The 20,759-nt window shown below is 40.2% G+C and overlaps 1 protein-coding gene across 8 annotated transcripts in view; it reads right to left on the reverse strand.

The window, feature by feature from the left end:
• The window catches only part of MED24 (mediator complex subunit 24), a 94,050-nt gene that overhangs the window by 24,834 nt on the left and 48,457 nt on the right, over positions 1–20,759 (reverse strand). For all 8 annotated transcript variants that reach the window (XM_070728131.1, XM_070728130.1, XM_070728128.1 and 5 more), the window contains 5 exons: positions 19,531–19,617; positions 17,702–17,813; positions 16,263–16,405; positions 3,181–3,218; positions 15–97 (listed from right to left, as the gene is read on the reverse strand). In XM_070728131.1, coding sequence (XP_070584232.1) covers positions 15–97; positions 3,181–3,218; positions 16,263–16,405; positions 17,702–17,813; positions 19,531–19,617 — 463 coding nt within the window. The remainder of the gene's footprint in view (positions 1–14; positions 98–3,180; positions 3,219–16,262; positions 16,406–17,701; positions 17,814–19,530; positions 19,618–20,759) is intronic.

Genomic DNA, 20,759 nt, shown 5'->3' on the forward strand with positions numbered 1-20,759 from the left:
CATAATGTTCCTACCTCAGAGCCATAGGTCTGGGCTACATGACACAGCATAAGAAATGAGATGTCGAAGAGAAGTGCTCGGACTGAGGCTCCCTTAGCTTGGTTTCAGATGGAGAAGGAAGAAATAAAAATCAGAGCAATTGTCATGTGTAAATCAACATGTATCAGTGTACATGTATATGATGGGCTAGAAGTGTATTGTAGTCACCATCATACTAAACAGTAGCATTAATGTCATATGCCAACCCATTCGTTTTTATTTATTTATTTAAATAAATCAACATCTCATCAACAATGGTCCTTCAAATAAATGGAAATTTGATTTCCAAAAAATTTAGCCATCACAGTTCATACTCTGCATATAACTTCATTTATTTATTCGTCTATAACAGTGACGGCGAACCTATGGCATGGATGCCACAGGTGGCACGCAGAGCCATATCTGCTGCCCTAGCTTAGCTCCAAGGTGCATGCGTGTGCCAGCCAGCTGATTTTTGGCTCACAGAGGGTCTGGGAGGGCATTTTTTGTTTCCAAAGAGCCTCCAGGGGGCTGGGGAGAGCGTTTTTACTCTCCCCCAGCTCCAGGGAAGCCTTTGGAACCTGGAAAGAGCGAAACACTAGCCTACTGGGCCCACCAGAAGTTGGTAAACGGGCCATTTCCGGCCTCCAGAAAGCCTCTAGGGTGGGGGAAGCTGTTTTCGCCTTCCCCAGGCATTGGATTATGGGTGTGGGCACTCACACATGCACGATAGTGCTCGCCTATGCTCTTTCGGCACCCAAGGAAAAAAATCCTTGGGTGCCATCACTGATCTATAACAAAATATTGAAATTTTGCATCTAATTCTACCAAAGGAAAAAGGATTCTAAAGCATAAAACACCAAACATTTTTGGAAACAAACAGTTAAACATTTACCATCCACCCCTTGCCCCAGATTTCAAGTAATTTTTAATAATGTAAATAATAAAGTTGGTATCTTTTGCTCTAATTTGTGTAATCCCAAAACAAGTATTAAATTATATCATTATGCTAAGTGACAAAGGAAATAAGTGCTATTAAAATACATGAAAAATTGGAAAAGCAAAGCGATTTCCCCTGAAGAAGAGATAATAAAGAAAATGTTGATTTGTGCAGAAATGGACAGGCTGACTTTAGAACTCAAAGACAAGGGTGAGATGGAATATTACAAAATCTGGAATAAAGTGTATCAGTGGTTAGTAGTGAAGAAGAAATGTCGGGACAGAGAAACATTGATAAGTTGAGAGTAGAAAAATATTGTAGTATTGTGTGATATGTAGAAATTGTAGACCCATTGAACATAACTCTTATATATGAAGGGATATTTGTGTTTGAAGCTTGATAGATTATACATATTTAAATAGCAGGTATGAATGGTATTTATTGATAGGTAAAAAATGTTTGAACCAGAAATTTATTTATTATTTAAATTTATAGGCTGCCCTTCTACTGAACTCAGGGCAGTGTACAGAAATAAAACAAAGATACAAAATTTAAAACCCAATATATATTTAAAAAACCATTCATCCATCAGTCATCCATTACTACTAGCATACTACTGGCCGGAGTAGAGTGTTATTGCTCAACGGCCCCAGGCCTGCCGGCAAAGTTGTGTTTTTAAAGCCTTTCAAAAGCCCAGGAGGATGGGGGCAGTGCGGATCTCTGGGGTGAATTGATTCCAGAGGACCGGCGCCATCACAGAAAAGGCCCTTCCGCGTGGTTCCACCAGCCAGCATTGCTTGGCTGACGGGACCCAGAGAAGTCCAACTCGGTGGGATCTAATCAGTCTCTGGGATGTGTGATGCAGAAACAGTCCCGTAAATAATCTGGTCCTAAGCTAGGTAAGGCTTTATAGGTAATAACCAACACTTTAAATTGTGTTTGGAGACTGATCAGAAGCCAGTGCAGCTCATGGAGTGATGGGGTTATGGGTGTATCTGGGTAAATCCATAACAGCTTGCACAGTTGCATTCTGGACTAATTGAAGTCTCCAAACATTCTTTAAAGGTAGCCCCATGTAGAGTGCATTGCAGTAATCAAGCCTCGAGGTGATGAGGATATGAGTGACTGTGAGAAGAGACTCCAAATATAGAAATGTTGCACTATGTCCAATGTTTTTAATTGTTAACTTTATTCAATTAAAAATTACTTTAAAAAGACATGGAAAGCATGCTCAGTTCTATTTTTCTGGATTCTGAAATTTTATCAACTTCTCTGGAATGGTTTATGATGAAATAATAATTGTAAAACAGCCTTCCCCGAAGTCTGTTGGATTTCTACTTCCATAACACTTGGCTGGAGGATTATAAGAACTGAAATCCAATTTATTTCCCCCAGGCTTATTATAATTTATGTTTGGTATGTATGTGCTGTTTGGTTTTTTAAATTGATAGGGTTTTTAGTTTTTTTTCTTAATATTAGATTTGTGCCTGTACAATATTGTTTTATCGCTTGTTGTGAGCCGCCCCGAGTCTTCGGAGAGGGGCGGCATACAAATCTAATAAATTATTATTATTATTATTATTATTATTATTATTATTATTATTATTATTATCTTGAGGATAAATCTAGTCTGAGCAAAACTGCAACATTCACACAAATGAAAACAAAACAACTCTTTCAACAACTGAAAACTTGTTCCTGATATGTCCAGTGGAAAGTCAGAGAGCTTTTGCCTGTGTAATCACATGCAAACATATTCAGACTCCTTATCTTGGGCTGAGTGGGATTCAAAACATCACTCCTTCCAAAGGACTTGAACTACATGGGTGCACAAAGCAAGATTGGGGGGGGGGGGGAGGGAAGGAAGCAGACACACAGCTGCAAATTAACCCTTTTTCTTCGGGGTTGAGCACCCCACCCAAAGCACACAAAGTCACTATTCTTGGGATCGGAGGAAACGCTGGTGCACGTGGTAGCCAAAAAGACAAAGAGACCCCAGTCATAACTTGAATGTCCCCCTTATTGCACCAGGAATGCTGAGCTGGGCCAGCCTACGCTGCCAGGCACCATGCTCACTTTCAACTCTTCCCTGACCCAGGCCCCCTTCCCTGGCAGCCTTTTATGGTTAACCCATGAAAGCCTGCATTCCCAAGGCTAGCTACCCAGACACTTGATGGCAGTGGGGGGGGGGGAATAAAAGACAAAAGGTAAGAGGGACTTACAGCTTTCTCCACTGATATGTTTGGTAAATTCATTGAGCCTGAAATGGGTAAAGAAAGAAAATATGAAAATTTCACTTTAACCATTTAAATTTCTTTTTTTAAAGCTGGTATCTTTAATGTGCAAAATAACATTTAAAAATCAGGTAGATCATAATTATTTCCACCTTCCAGATGAGGCACAAGCAAAATCAGAATACAGGAATTCTGCATCTTCAGGCTTTAGTAGACCATTATTAGACATTATTTTGCTGTAGTTATCCTCTACCCCAGTGTTTCCCAACCTTGGCCACTTGAAAGTATCTGGACTTCAACTCCCAAAATTCCCCAGCCAGCATTCGCTGGCTGGGGAATTCTGGGAGTTGAAGTCCAAATATCTTCAAGTGGACAAGGTTGGGAAACACTGCTCTACCCTATAACAATTATACTAAAGTAAAATCTTCCCAACCCATAGTAAGCTGCAATGTCACAATTGTACAGGAGCCTCTGGACTTTTCTTTTCTAAAGTTGGGGAAATCCTGGCTTGGTTAAAAAAAATAAAAGCCCTTCATTAGATCATTCTTTGGCCTCTTCCTAAACTAATCTTCACCAATATTGTAAATTACCAAAGACACAAATGGTGGCAAGATTATAGCACTGATCAAACCAATAATTCCCCAGATCTTTAATGTACTCTACACAGGATAAGTAAGAGAAAATGGATTAGCTAATTATAATTTGCTCTTAAACTGCTCTGAGAAAGGACATCGGAATGCATGCCCTATGAAATAAAGAAATTAGATTAAGGTACTTTTCTTATGGAATCTTTATGAATATTCTCTTTGGTTTCTTCAAAATGTTACTCCTTTAATTATTATTCATTATATTCTTTTCTGATTGTATTAAATTGAATACAGTATCGATGCATTATTTTCTGATTGTACAGTAATACCTCATGATACGAACTTAATTGGTGCAAAAAGGAGGTTCGTAAGACGAAAGGTTCGTAAGACGAAACATTGTTTCCCATAGGAAACAATGTAAAGTCAATTAATCCGTGCAACCAAAACCCCCCCCGCAAAAAAACGGCTTTCGGCGACTGCTGGGAAGCCGCGCGGCTGTTTTAAAAGGTGACAGCCGGCCTGGGGGGCTTCCCAGCACCCCCCCGAACCCGGGTTCGGGGGGTGCTGGGAAGCCCCCCAGGCCGGCTGCGACCTTTTAAAACAGCCGCACGGCTTCCCAGCTGTCTCCTGAAGCCGAACGCCAAAGCCGAACTTCCGCGTTCGACTTCGGGAGACAGCTGGGAAGCCGCGTGGCTGTTTTAAAAGGTCGCAGCCGGGCTGGGGGGCTTCCCAGCAACCTCCCGAACCGAACCCGGGGTTCAGAAAAATTTTGCCTCTTCTTACGAACTTTGTTCGAGTTACGAACCGGCGTTCGGGAGGCTTCTGGGAAGCCCCGCCGCCCGGCTGTCACCTTTTAAAACAGCCGCGCGGCTTCCCAGCAGTCTCCAAACGCCGGTTCGTAACTCGAAAAAAGTTCGTAAGAAGAGGCAAAATTTTTCTGAACCCCAGGTTCGTATCACGAGTTGTTCGTAAGACGAGGGGTTCGTATCTTGAGGTACCACTGTATTAGCATTATATTTTTGTTTGTACTTTATCATATCATCTGGTAATTATAATTCACCAATACATTTTTTAAAGGCATCTCTCAAGCCAATTAATCTGGTAATAAAGTTACTCAAGAGTTGACTGCTGTTGCAGGTGGTCTGGTGCTTACTGGGCAAAAATCTCCAGTAAATGATGTAAAAAAAAGCTAAATCATGAAAACTATTAGTTGCAATTCTGGTGCGATGGCTCCGGTCTGTCTTTGCTGGTCAGTGCGTGCCACCATCTTTTAAAATATAATTTTCCATGATTTTCAACTCACTGAGCATGCGCAGAAGGAAATTGACCCTCTGCACATGTGCAGAAGCAAATTGCACTGGGGATGCACCCGCACACCTGAGAAATACACACACAGTGCACTAGTAGGAAAAGGTAAGCAACCTGCCCCTGACTGTACCTTAACAGACTCTTTGAATTTTGACCACCAATTGGTATCCTCCCATAGAAGAAAATATTGTAGTTCAATAAGGTTGAACTGTGCAGTCCCTGATGCTCCTTAGGCTTGATTGTTTTCTTGCAGACAAAATTATCATATTTTTCACATAAGACATATCTCCCCTCCCCCCCAAAAAGTGGGGGGGAAATGTATGCACATCTTGTTTTTAAATAATTTTAAAAATTATTTTTCTTCACAATACATCCATACATATATCTTAATTCATAACAAAATACACATGGTTATACATTTCTATTTAATAAAACATAAATCAATATCTAATTTGCACATTTCATATTTTTATTATCCACCTGTTTTCTCCTTTATATTATATCACTCCCCTCCCTCTATCTCCGTCTCCTTTCTCTACCTTCTTTCTCCTTCTATCCCACTTTCTTATCTTCCTCCTCTCCCTTCTTCCCTTCTCTACTTCCTCTTCTTCCTCTTAACCCTTCCCTGAGTGTGTCTTGTTACATTTCATCTTATAGTTAACAGACAGGTAATTTACGTCCCCAAATCCATTTAATTCATGGTGCATCTCTTAAATCTGTTTTTTTTTCTTTTCCCGTATCCATATCTATTCATATACCTTATATTTTCCTAGGCATATTAACTACTATCTTAATGCTTATCCATTTTGACCTGAATGTATAAATCCACTTAGGAATTTTAAAAATCTATTTGCCATTATTGATGCAAATATTTTATAGTCTGCATTTAAGAGTCTATGTTGGTTGAGGCAGGCATAATTCCATTTGTTGGGGGTCAAAGGAAAGGGAGGGCTTTGCCTTCTCTTTCTGCTCAAGATCCCCATATACAATTGGTGGGCCACTGTGTGACACAGAAAGCTGGACTCGATGGGCTTTGGCCTGATTCAGCATGGCTCTTCTTATGTTCTTATGTTCTTAAGAGTAAAATTGGTCTAGAATTTTTAATTTTTGGTAAATCAGTCTCTTCCTTTGGTATCAAAGTTATAAATACTTCTGTCCATGATTCTGGTGTCTTAGCTTCTAATAACAATTCATTATATAGTTCCAGCATCACAATTTCTAATGTTTCTTCAAATATTTTGAAGAACAAATTCTTACAAGAGGGACATGGTCAGCACCGTGCCGAGACGGCATCTCTTGCACTCCTACGAGAAGATGCCGAATCCCTGCTGTTTGGAGGAGCTGATTCCTGTTGGATTGGCCCGGGACCTCCCTGGAGGGGAGATGAAAAGGGGGTCTTGGTCCCCCGCCGTGGGCTGGCTTTTGACCTCGACCAGCAGTGGGTGAAACGACCTTGGTCGGCATAGCCACGATGACTATATACTAGAAAGATAGGATTTAAAGCATCGGAAGTCATCTGGAAGGAGAAGAAACATAAGTTTTTCTGCTAGAGGTTGAGAATAAGAAAGTTTGGAAGAAAGGATGAACTACTATGCTGTAGGGAGACCTCAGTATGTTTTTTAAAAAATGTTTTAAATGGAAGCGGCCATACTATTAGTGTACCGTTTAATTGCATTAAATGGTCCTAAAAATTAATTAAAACCTCTGGGCATCTAGACGATCCCATGCCTATTTTACCACCTCCTCTGTTCACGTTGTGGGTCCCCAAAGTAGGGGGGGAGTGGCCTTTGGGAGCTCTTTCACACCCACAAACACCCCTCCACACACACACCAGTTCATCTTGAGGGTCCCCAAAAATGGGGGGAGGGGGCTTTGGGAGCTCTTTCATGCACACACACACACACACCAGTTCTAGTCTGATCCGCATCTCATTCATGAGACTGTTACAGAAACATAGAGATGGAAGGGATCTCTGTATCTTTATTTGTATTATGCCACTATTATCCCCTCTGGAATCAATCGTTTAAAGTTTATTCCTTTCTGAATCAATCTCTCAGTCAAAAATTGATACTCTCTTCTCAAATCTTTAACTTGGAATTTGTTTTAGTGTTACTCCTTGTCTCAGTAGTATAATTTCTTAGCTTTTATTTATTTTATTTATTTATTTATTTATTTATTTATTTATTTATTTATTTAGATTTGTATGCCGCCCCTCTCCGCGGACTCGGGGCGGCTTTTGTAAGATTTCTGTTCTAAGAGATTTCTTTGTAAATCTCCAGGGAGTTTATTTCTCATCACATATCTAGTATGGCCTCTGTATATTTCATCAATTTCATTACATATCTTTTATTTGTTTCCTTCCATTGCTTCTGCCAAGATTTCTGCCATTACCTCCACCAGATTTTCTCCCGTCTTCTCTATCACGTTTTGAAAACGTAAATAATATTCAGAACAGTCCATCTGTAGTGTAATAATTGTTCTCTCTTGTTGTTGGTCTGTTTCTGTAAGTTGCTCCTCCAGCCCCTCCATCTTCTTATCAATTGCTCCCACTTTCCTTTCCTTTTTATATAAATGTTGTTCATTCTTTTCCATCAATTTTTGAACCTCTTTCAGTTCTTCTACTTTACCTATACTTTCTTTTATGGAATCTTTAAGATCTATTTGCATCCTGTTCTTCCATTCTATCGTAATGAGTTTGTCTGCAGGGGTTTTGGACTTTTTGCCTCCGCCAGTTGGATGAGGTTCTTTCTTCCGCAGCAGCTGATAGGCCACTGCATTATCTCCCTCGCCAAAACGCCCCTAGCTATTCGCCCCAGCCCTTTTATCACAAAAATCCACATTCAGCCACAGCCTTTTGGCCACATGGGACACTTCACCACCATCCAATCAGAACGGTCCTAACAAAATGCTACTTTGGGAAGGAAAGAATGGGACAGTTCGCTCTTTCATATACACACACACCAGTTCTAGTCTGACCCCCTTCTCATCCAACTGGCGGAGGCAAAAAGTCCAAAGTACAGTTCACCAACAAGATCTGAAGAGATTCATACATGCAATTGAATCCATGCAAGGACTTAGATCGGTTTTCCAACCAAGTACCAATGGTGCAGCAAAATGGACCAACGCGATGGTGGAGCAGTATCTCCATTGTTATGTAGATTACCAACAAGATGACTGGGCAAAGCTGCTACCATTTGCAGAAGTAGAGTATAACAATATCGTTCACAGCAGCAGCACTTTTCCAAGTCACCAGCAGCCAAGAGTTTGTTCCCATGCCGGAGCTACCCACGGAAGTATCCACTTCCATGTCCCTGGCTGAATGGATGGAAACCTTAAAAAAAAGATGGGAAAACACCGAGAGAGCACTGACTGATGCTGCCGAAGCCTACAAGAAGCAAGCTGACAAGCACCAAGAGGGAGATAAAGTTTTCCTATCCACAAAATATATCTGATTGAGATTGCCCAGCAAAAAGTTAGGGCCAAAATTCTTAGAGCTCTTCCCTATAGTCAAAATAATAAACCCGGTCACTGTACAGCTTGCATTGTCCAGAATATTGGGGAAAATCCACCCAGTGTTCCATTGCAGCTTACTAAAACCGATGACAAATCTGAATTAAGGCCACAAACCCTACCACTGCCTCTCCCCCTAGTAATATAGGGGGAGTTGCATTATTAGGTGAAAAAAAACCTTAGACTCCAAGCATTTAGAGGCCAATTACAATACCTCATTCATTGGAAGGGGTACCCTTTGTCTGAATCCACATGGGTAAAAAGTTGGAAAGTAAAAACGGACAGATTAGTTAAACAATTCCATGACAAATACCCAGATAAGCCCAAGGGTCCCCCTGGGGGAGGGAGGGGTGGTTAAACTGGTTAACCCCTTGTGATCTCCCTCTCTCAACTGCAGGATATTGTTTTTTCTTGAGGAGAGGCCGTCTGTCAAGCCAATGCAGAAGTTAGTGATAAATCCACAGCTTGCTACAGTATCTGTAGGAGGCGTAATGTTTATGGGAACTTGGGCGGGGTGCAGTGTTTCCTCTAATTTTTTTGGGGGGTGGGCGGAAAGGTATAGTGTCTGAGCGGCAGTCCCTTTGGGACTGGGCGGCACAGAAATAATAAATAAATAAATGAATAAATGAATGAACGAATGAACAAACAAACAAACAAACAAAGAAATAAAAAACCCACCCTGTTTTGCCTCAGAGAATTTCAAAATAAAATACTGTACTGTGTGTCTATAACAGTGAGCTCATAATAGGGCAACTCTATCAATATCAAAATGCCACTTAAATAGTTGAGCTAGTTTCAAACTAGATTTTGATTTTCTTTCTCTCTTCCTTACTCCCATTCTTTTTCTTTCTCTTTTCCTTCCTCTCTTTTTTCTATCTGTTTCTCTCTCTTCCTCTCTTCCTCTCTCTCTCCTTCCCTCTCACTCTTCCCCTCTCGGCTTCTGGGCAGGTTTGGAAAACTCTGAGTTGATGATGATTTTTAAGTGAGCGATTGCTCACTGCTCAGCTTAGAGGGAACTATGGCGTGGTGATTTACATGAGGGTGCAGATGCAGCCGCAAAGCATTATTTCGAGAAGTTCAAGGCCCTACTGTGTCCACCACCCGGGCGGATGAGGAAAGAGAAGTTGCCATGCTGGCACAATCTGAGTAGGCAACATGACAAGTTTGTGGGGGGTGGGGGGCAAGAGATGCGAACTTTCAACTGGGTGGGAAGCTCAGATTTGGGTTTCCCAACTGTAGGTGCCAGCATGGCTCCAGCAATAAATTGGAACTTTGAGAAATACTTTGAGTTGGACTTTGATTTAGTTTGGATGCTACCTGGAACCTTGACAGCAGAATTATTCTATCTTCTTTAGCAAAAATGGGAGAAGCAAATAAACTCTATATTTATTTAATGTTTTCTGTATTATTCACATGGTAATAGAATGTGAATCTTTTTGAAGCTTCTGTAAACCTGGAACACTATGACCTACAGTGTTATCTGAGTTCCATCTATGACCTATTACTAAATAAAAAGACTTGGTTAAACAGATGACACATGAAAGAATGTCATGTCGTTATGGAATATATTAAACCAACATTCACTGACTTCTTGGAAAACATATGGAACATTCTAGATTTATTAACTTATGACACTAGCAGCAATCCTTTTAAACAAGCATTTCCAGTACCTTTTGAACATATGAAATTTGAAGTATTTTGGCCCACTGCCCTTTACAGAACTGCTTCAACTCATTGATATGTTTGGCTGTCTTGCATAAGCAGTACTTCTCAGATATTGAACATTTCTAATCAGTAATATTCAGAACTTTGATTCCAAAATATTAAATTGATTCTGCTCCAGCCATTTGATTAAAGATTTATTTTTGTGGGCTACACCAGCATTACCCAACCGGTGTGCCGCGGCACACTAGTGTGCCGCGAGACACCATCAGGTGTGCCGCGGCGAGAGGCAGCGGAGGAGAGTGGGCGGATCGGGTGGGCAATGGGGCAGGGCGGAGAAGCCAGGGGCGCGTTTGGCCGGAGGCACCTACTGCTGCACCTCCCTGCCCCTGCCTCCCCACGGTGCCTCCGGCCAAATGCGCCCCTGGCTTCTCCGCCCTGCCCCATTGCCCGCCCGATCCGCCCACTCTCCTCCGCCGCCGCCTCCTGCCTTGGGGCGAGCAATCCGGGAGTCTGGGACTGTGTGGCTTTGCGCCTTGAAGAGAAAACGGCCGACTTTTCCCTGCTGCCGTTTTCTCTTCATGGCGCAAAGCCACACAGTCCCGGACTCCCGGATCGCTCGCTTCTCCGGTCAGCAAAGCCATCTGCCCAGGAAAGTGCCGCTCTGGCCGGAGAAGCGAGCGATCCGGGAGTCCGGGACTGTGTGGCTTTCGGCCGGGCTAACGGGAGGCGGCGCGAGGCCGGGCGCTGGGGACGTCTGGGAGGGCGAGGAGGCTGATGGCTGCTGCGCACTCCACTCTCTCTCCGGCTCTCTCTCGCTCTTTCTTTTTCTCTCTGTTGCTGGCATGGTGAACAGGAGAGAAAGAGAGAGAGAGAAAAAGAAGGGGAGAGAGAATGAGAGAAAGAAAGCAAGAGAAAGAGAGGGAAAGAAAGCAAGAGAGAGAGAGAAAGAAAGGTGGGAAGGAGGGAGAGGGAAAGACATAGAGGGAGGGAAGGAGGGAGAGAGAAAGAGAGCAAAAAAGAGAGGAAGAAAGAAAGAAAGAGGGATGGAGAGAAAGAAGGGAAGGAAGGAAGAGAGAGAAAGAGGGAGGGAGAAATAGAGTGAAATGGAGGAAGAGATATTTTTTTTGTCCAAACTTTTCTTTAGCACCCCCGCCCCCCCCCCCTTCAGTGTTCCCCAGAATTTTGAAAACATGAATAATGTGCCGCGGTTCAAAAAAGGTTGGGAAACAATGGGGTACACGACCCACATTTATTTAAACTTCAGCTCACAGATGACACAATTTGCTGATTCATTCTAGAATCTATTATTCACTCAAATCACCCCAAGGATGTAAAGCAGCCCCAAACCTTAATATTCTCATGCTTCACAGCTGAGATGAGGTTCTTATCGGAATTACAGCATCTTTGTTTCTTCCAACATCACGTTTTTCATTACTTTCCAAAAGTTCAATTCCTCTATCTAGAATGATATTTGAGACAGGCAGCAATTTTCTTTCTGGAAAATAGTGGTTTCCGTTTTGTTGTCTTCTGCTCAATTAGGTCTGATTCAGTGACTCTCAAGCTTCTGCAGTTCTTTCCCAGTTCTTTCCCAGACTAAACAATGTCGTTTGGCGGGACCCAGGGGAAGAGCCTTCTCTGTGGCGGCCCCGACCCTTTGGAACCAACTCCCCCCAGATATCAGAGTTGCCCCCACCCTCCTAGCCTTTCGTAAGCTCCTTAAAACCCACCTGTCATCAGGCATGGGGGAATTGATACTTTCCCTCCCCCTAGGCTTATAAAAATTTATGCATGGTATGCTAGTATGTATGATTGGTTTCTAAATTGGGGTTTTAAATTAACTTAAATATTAGATTTGTTTACATTGTATTATTATTGCTGTGAGCCGCCCCGAGTCTGCGGAGAGGGGCGGCATACAAATCTGATAAATGAATGAATGAATGAATGAATGAATGAATGAATGAATGAATGAATGAATGAATAAATAAAGTCAGTCAGTCAGTCAGTCTGTCTTTGTAAGATTTTTCAGAAGTAGCTTTCTAATGTCTCCCCCCTAGGGCTGAGAGAAAGTTACTAGCCCAAAGTCACCCAGGTACCTTTGTGTCTAAGGTGGAATTAGAACTTGTGGTCTCATGGTTTTTACCTGGTGCCTTGATCACAATGCCAAACTGGCTTTTTTGGCTAGACCTACTTATATATGTAGACACATAAACACTCTTATTCAATCTTTAATTTATTGCGAATGAAAGAACTGCAGAACCTTTGCTATTTCTCAGTCTCCCATGCTTTGTTCTTGGGTTGACTTTTATGGTATCGTATGGCCATCCATAGAAAGAATATCAATGATGCTTTTTCTTTTTTGGTCTGATGATGAATTGATGAAAGCCAAATGCTCTAGCAAGAGTTCTTAAACTCTATCCATATTCTTGAGCACGGACATTCTTTTTCTAAAGATCTACAGAGATCTCTTCCATATGGAGTATTGATGGCTTCCATAAACATACCTTATGAAAAAGACTCTTATGATGATGATGATTTTTTTAATTATGGACTATCTCCTCATGTTCAGATCTGATTGTTATCTCATTGATTGGAAATCTAATTCATCTTACACTCTTAAGAGAGCTGATTATTTAAGGCTTTACATAAGGACGGTTAATGTTGGCCTGAATACATTCAGTAAAGCTGAGAACACAGTAACCTGTTCCAGCTGTTGTTTATTTAACTGGAATATCTTAGATAAAATTCTAATCACAGTGTAGGTCACAGTGTAATCTCTGAGGATGACACATAGCCCTGTAGCTGTTTTGCTCACAACATTATAGCCTTTCAGTTAAGGCTCTAAGGCAGTGATTTTCAACCTTTTTTGAGCTGCAGCACATTTTTTACATTTACAAAATCCTGGGGCACACCACCAACCAAAATGACACAAAATGACACTCTAACACATTGTGATGCATTGTATATCACCCTCTGCGGGAGGCCTTTGATAAAAAGAAAAAGGTCAAATATCTATACAGTGTTCCCTCAATTTTCGCGGGGGATGTGTTCCAAGACCGCCCGCGAAAGTCGAATTTCCGCGAAGTAGAGATGCGGAAGTAAATACACTATTTTTGGCTATAAACAGTATCACAAGCCTTCCCTTAACACTTTAAAACCCTAAATTGCAATTTCCCATTCCCTTAGCAACCATTTAGATTATTACTCACCATGTTTATTTATTAAAGTTTATTTAAAAAAATATTTATTAAAGGCAGATGAAAGTTTGGCGATGACATATGACATCATTAGCTGGGAAAAACCGTGGTATAGGGGAAAAACCCGTAAAGTACTTTTTAATTAATATTTTTGAAAAACCGTGGTATAGACTTTTCGTGAAGTTTGAACCCGCGAAAATTGAGGGAACACTGTATATACCATCAGGATAGACATAACCAGCTGAGGCTGAGGCTTCATTTAGTGGTGGCAACATTTACCTCCGGTCCTGACCAGGATTAGAAATCGGGACCATGGGGAGGAGTAGCAGCTTCAACTACTCGCCACGGCCACACAATAGACAAGTGTGCAGCAGCCTGAGTGGGGACCTTCCTGGGTGTGGATGAGAGGCAACCTGCTATTGGTTCATCGGTAGTGGTCGGGATGAATCCTAGAAGATGATTGGCCAGTGAGCGTTCCCTGTGCCTCCACTCTTCCTGTCACTGATAGCTGGAGGGATTGTGAGGGGAATGTTTATGTTTGGATGGAGGCGGCTGGCGGCGGGCCGGATAAATGGCCTTCGCGGGCCGTAGTTTGGGGACCCATGTTTAATTTCCCCACGGCACACCTGACCATGTCTCACGGCACACTGGTTGAAAAACACTGCTCTAAGGCACTGGCAGGAATGAGTAAGAAGCAGCCCCATTTTTGCAGTTCCCTAATATTTTGTACCTTTGAAAACCAATGAGGGTTTTAACTCTTATGATTTTCAGGGAAAAAATCCTTAGGTAAAGTACATTCTTAACTTTCTAATAATTAGGCCAATGTTAGTTAAAATCTCATTAAAAGGAGGAGGGAAAAGAAGTAAACAAAAAATTATGTCCTCTTCCCATTCGGCAATGCTGCTGTTTAACCACTATAGCCCTTACAGTAGCAGTAGTTGTAGCTGCTCTCACCAATAATTTTTGAAAATGCAATCCTGAATCCCCAAAAGGTTGCCACTTACTCAAGCAAAATGAAATTGTTGCATTACTGAAGGCAAATCATGTCAGACTAATCTCATTGATTTCTTTGACTATGTCACAAAGGTGTTGGATGAAGGTGGTGCCGTGGATATTGCCTACCTGGACTTCAGCAAAGCCTTTGATACGGTTCCACATAAAGAGCTGATAGATAAATTAGTGAAGATTGGACTTAATCCCTGGATAGTTCAATGGATTTGCAGCTGGCTGAAGCATAGACATCAGAGAGTTATTGTTAATGGCGAGTATTCTGAGCAGAGTCAGGTTACAAGCGGTGTGCCACAAGGATCTGTTCTGGGTCCTATTCTTTTTAATATATTTGTGAGTGACATAGGGGAAGGTTTGGTAGGGAAGGTTTGCCTATTTGCCGATGACTCTAAAGTGTGCAATAGGGTTGATATTCCTGGAGGCGTCTGTAATATGGTAAATGATTTAGCTTTACTAGATAAATGGTCTAAGCAATGGAAACTGCAGTTTAATGTTTCCAAATGTAAAATAATGCACTTGGGGAAAAGGAATCCTCAATCTGAGTATTGTATTGGCAGTTCAGTGTTGGCAAATACTTCAAAAGAAAAGGATTTAGGGGTAGTGATTTCTGACAGTCTCAAAATGGGTGAACAGTGCAGTCAGGCGGTAGGGAAAGCAAGTAGGATGCTTGGCTGCATAGCTAGAGGTATAACAAGCAGGAAGAGGGAGATTATGATCCCACTATATAGAATGCTAGTGAGACCACATTTGGAATACTGTGTTCAGTTCTGGAGACCTCACCTACAAAAAGATATTGACAAAATTGAACGGGTCCAAAGACGGGCTACAAGAATGGTGGAAGGTCTTAAGCATAAAACGTATCAGGAAAGACTTAATGAACTCAATCTGTATAGTCTGGAGGACAGAAGGAAAAGGGGGGACATGATCGAAACATTTAAATATGTTAAAGGGTTAAATAAGGTCCAGGAGGGAAGTGTTTTTAATAGGAAAGTGAACACAAGAACAAGGGGACACAATCTGAAGTTAGTTGGGGGAAAGATCAAAAGCAACATGAGAAAATATTATTTTACTGAAAGAGTAGTAGATCCTTGGAACAAACTTCCAGCAGATGTGGTAGATAAATCCACAGTAACTGAATTTAAACATGCCTGGGATAAACATATATCCATCCTAAGATAAAATACAGAAAATAGTATAAGGGCAGACTAGATGGACCATGAGGTCTTTTTCTGCCGTCAGACTTCTATGTTTCTATGTTTCATTGTAATTTCCATAGGCAACTCCACAGCCAGGAGCAAACAACCTCACCAAATGAGAGTACAGTGTTCCCTCGACTTTCGCAGGTTCAAACTTCGCGAAAAGTCTATACCACGGTTTTTCAAAAATATTAATTAAAAAAAATACTTCATGGGTTTTTCCCTATACCACGGTTTTTCCTGTCCGATGACGTCATATGTTATCGCCAAACTTTTGTCCGCCTTTAATAGATATTATTTTTAATAAACTTTAATAAATAAACATGGTGAGTAATAATCTAAATGGTTGCTAAGGGAATGGGAAATTGTAAATTAGGGGTTTAAAGTGTTAAGGGAAGGCTTGTGATACTGTTCATAGCCAAAAATAGTGTATTTACTTCCGCATCTCTACTTCGCGGAAATTCGACTTTCGCGGGCGGTCTCGGAACGCATCCCCCACGAAAATCGAGGGAACACTGTATTACCCCATATTCTTTAGTTTATCGCAGGATGGGGAAATAACAGACAACCCTGACTTTCAACAATTCGTCATATAAACTCACTTGATGAATTTTCGAGCAAAGGATTTCAGCTTTCCTGTAGCTGCTGCAGCTGCCAATAATAGGTCCAAGCTCTTTCCTGAAAGCATATGGCCCAAGACTCCAAGTAGTCCTTCAGGGGATTTTGAGTGATCTGAATCCATAGTCTGGTATAAAAAGAAATAAAATAAAGGTGGTGGATCTAGATGCACAAAGCATAGAGATTTGACTAAAAGAAAAATCAGTTTCCAAATCTTTAATAAAATGACTATAGCTACGTTTAACCAGGAAACAAGCACTGGAAGCTGGTATCCAGCCCAGATTCTTTTCTTCCTTAAAATATTGTAATCTAATATTGTTAGGTCTGGGGACCAATTTTACCTTATCTTTGCCTACATTTGCAATGATATGAATTTAATAGCTAGTTTTTCTCCCCTTATAATTAAAATTGATAGCCACAGAGTCCCTAGGGAGTTGGGCAGCATAAAAAAAAAATCGAATAAATAAATAATTTTCGAGGCATTTGGAGAAAAGGACATTTAAGTCTATAATGTATATAATCTTGTACTTTATCACAAACAATTCCCATATTAGTTATGAATAAAGGGATATTAACTGATATATGCTGGATAGACAGAATTACTAAAGTTATCTCTAAAATAGGAACTAGTATTCGAATAGAATTTGCTTCTGCCTTCATTCCCAATTTATATCATCACATTCAGGAACTTGGACTATGTTTGTCTAAACTGCTCACAGTGCTAAGAGATAATGTGCTGTAATTTTGGTTTAATTCTATGGGAAAATCAAGCCACCATGGCTTTTCTAACAAGTACCAATACTATCCTGGTATTATTGTAAATTGATTCATCAGAATTATAAACTACAATTTCAGATTATTTTATAATCTACAGGTGATCTGTCCAAGCAGTTGCTTCATTCTCAGAAATTGCTAAAATGTTTCTATGTCTAGAATTAACTCTTCTTTACAATTAATACACAATCAAAATGAACCCTCAAATATCCATTTTGAAAAATCATGAACTGAGCAAAAGAGTAATTGAAACAAACAAACTTTTAATGTAAATTAACATAATATTATAAACCATCTAGTAAAATCACAATCAATCACTTTGCAGTGATATATACCAAACATTAATGTAATCCTATTATCCCAAAAACTGCTGACTTTATTTTTTTTTTAGAGACAATGTCCAAGGATAGCTGAAACAATTTCTTTAGTTGGAAAACTTTGGTTTGGACTCCTTTTAAGTTATTAGGCCTACTATTAATCACAACCATATAACAATCCAAAAATAACCCTATAAAAATTGCATTAAACTTCTTGAAATAAAGCCAAAGAATTGCATGTCCTAGCTATGTCTACTCAAAAACATGCCTGTGTTTAAAATACTTTAATCCATGGAAAACACGCACAGGATCAGGATCAAAACAGGACCTACTTTTAAAATATTGGTAACAGTGGGTTCTGCTCGCAAGATAAGGCCTGGGTTGGGTTGAATATTAGCATTTTCTGCAGATTTTAAACATGGTGCGTGTTCTCGATCAGCAGCCCTGGTTAGGAAAAAAGGAAAGGCATACAAGGTTTTATAAGCGTGGTGAATTTGACACTTTTCAATGCATTAGTAAAACTCAACACACATATTGGTTCTTTATCTTGTAATTCTAGTGTCATCGTTGTCATTTCTGTGCATTCTAATATCTTACTGTTTAAATTTAACATTGAAAGGATTGAATCCATTTTCCAATTTTGAGCATAAGTTATTCTGGCCGCTGTTAGTATGTGAAGAGCTAGGTTATCTTCTTTTTCTATTTTTTGTCTAAATATGTCCAGAAGGAAAAGTTACAATTTAAAGGGGATCGGTTTGGAAATAACTTGTTCCAGGCAATTTTTAATCTTTGTCCAGAAATTTTCACTTTTGGACACGTCCACCATAAATGATAGTAGGTTCCTACATCCTCTCTACATTTTCACATTTTGGTGAAACATTTGGGAACATTTTCGCCAGGTGTGCTGGGGGAGGTACCACCGGTAAAACATTTTGTAGATGTTTTCCTTGTATGTTGTTGCCAGTGTTAATTTGTAATTAGTGGTCAAAATTTTACCCCATTCTGATAGATTTATAGAGTAGCCAAAATTTTGGGCCCATGCAATTTTGGGCCCATGCAATCATGGTACTTACTTCCTCCTTTAACATTTCATGTTGTAACATAAGATTATATAATTTGGAAATTATTTTTTCATTGACACCCAAAAACAATTTATCTAAAATATTTGTTTTATGAAAACCTTATTTAGTTTTATCCTCAATATATTTAGATTTGACCTGCAGATAATGTAGCCAGTTTCGAGTTTGATTCTCGCTTTTCTTTTTTGTCCAGATGAATTTGTGAATTATTTTGTTTAAATTGGCAAAAAAATGTTTTGTTCAGTTTAATTGGGACGATCTAGAATAAGAATTATATATTCAATAGCACATTCATTTTAATTGTTGCAATTTTACCCAAAAGGAATATGGGTAATTTGGACCATCTTTCAAAATCATTACTTATACTGGTTCATAGTATTAATATTCTTGTGAGCCGCCCTGAGTCCACAAGGAGAAGGGCGGCTTATAAATCTGATAGATAGATAATAGACAGACAGACAGACAGACAGACAGACGGGTGGGTGGTAGGTAGAAGGTAGGTAGATAGATAGATAGATAGATAGATAGATAGATAGATAGATAGATAGATAGATAGAATAATTCTAAATTTAATACCTTTGTGGTTAACCATATTTCTACATTTAATCATATTTCTACATTTTTATTAAACAAAACAAAAATCACGACAGATTTAGAATGAGATTTTACACAGAAAGGTATTTTATTTGAACTTGCACTTTCATATAATAAATGCCTCAATAGTCTCAAAAACGTGAAAAACATGAACACTACTGGATTAAAACAGAGCAATTTGCTTTGAAGATTTTATTCCCGAAGCAGAAATATTCAAAAGAAGATATTGTTTTCAAAGATTAATATTGCTGTGATTACACAGTCAAGAATATGAGCACACGCTAATATTAAGAAATTTGGGGGAAATATATGATTCCTGAAAGCCTGAGGAATGGCCTTGGGCTCTAGCAACGCAGACCCAAACTTAGTTTCTATTTCTATTCCAATTCATGATGGAAACCTAATACATTTTTAATCACCATCAATGTTGTCTTTTTACTTGAACTTGCTCTTGTTCTTTTCATGAAAAGTTTTTCAAACAACCATACCTTTTTGCTATGAGATTATTCATGTTGATTTCAGACAGCAGGCCTTGCTTGCTACATTCCTGGAGGAGGAAGTTTGTGCAGTCGCAGCTAGAACAACAGAAGAAATTGATGTACAAATTTCTGAAGGAATATGGCAAAGACAGGTAAATGTCATCAGGCTTAACTGCCTCCTGTAATAGACAGTTTTGCACATCCTTATGAATTTTCTTAAGAAAATAGCTCCACTTGCTTTGAACAAGGTTATAAGAATGTGTGATCTTACACCTTCCATCAATATTTAAAAGCCATTGGCAAACATTCCAGATTGTTGGTAAAACTTAACTATACTTCTTCCAGCAGCCTGTCTTTGGAGGAAAAAGTGGGGGGAAATGCTGGAATGGAGTTGAGAGAGTAACAGACCCATTCAAGTTCTATCTTCACTCACTACTTGCCTTAAGCCTGTGATTGCAAACTTAAGTGCTGTTCTGCTGGGCTCTCTGATAGGAGCCTCCCAAAAATTCAAGAGTACAAATTTCAAACACACACACACACACACACACACACACACACACGTTTGAAAATTGAAAACAATGTTCTTTATCACAAAATTCAAAATAAACAAAGCACTCTTTTTGTATTGCAAAGAGCACTCTTCCCAAAACAACCGGGTAGTCTGTACAATTTCCCTTAAGCAGTCATTAAGTACTTAGCTAGCAGCTGTGAAGACACTTCACACCCCTTCTTCTTCCAAGGAAGTCACACACACACACACACACACACACACACACACACACACACACTGCTTTGGTTTCAAAGGCGTGAAAAAGCAACAAAGTCCAGCAACACAAGATTCCTGACGAACTCCAATCAGATATTCTTCTACAACTGCCAAACCCACATGCTGCTATTTATAGCAGCAGCCCTAATTACTGGAGCCCCACCCAAACACAGGTGGCCTCACTTATTTCCTGTAATATGTTCTTACTTGGTCTCTTCTACGCATAATTCTGCGCTTGTGTGGGTCCAAAACGTCATCATCTGAATCAACGGAAGATAAGGGAAATTGACAGCCTGGGCTGTGTGCCAAGCCCTCCTCTGCCGAGTCACTCCTATCTTCTTCTTCGTCCGAGGAAACTAAACTCTGAACTGACTCTGTCGGCAATAACACAGGCTTGTGACATGTTGAATTTTCCCTGCATCCACCTCCCCATTCCCTGGGGCAGGAGCTGGGCCAGAGCCAACCACAACAG

Source organism: Erythrolamprus reginae, chromosome Z (assembly GCF_031021105.1).
Source record: "Erythrolamprus reginae isolate rEryReg1 chromosome Z, rEryReg1.hap1, whole genome shotgun sequence".
NCBI lineage: Eukaryota > Metazoa > Chordata > Lepidosauria > Squamata > Dipsadidae > Erythrolamprus > Erythrolamprus reginae.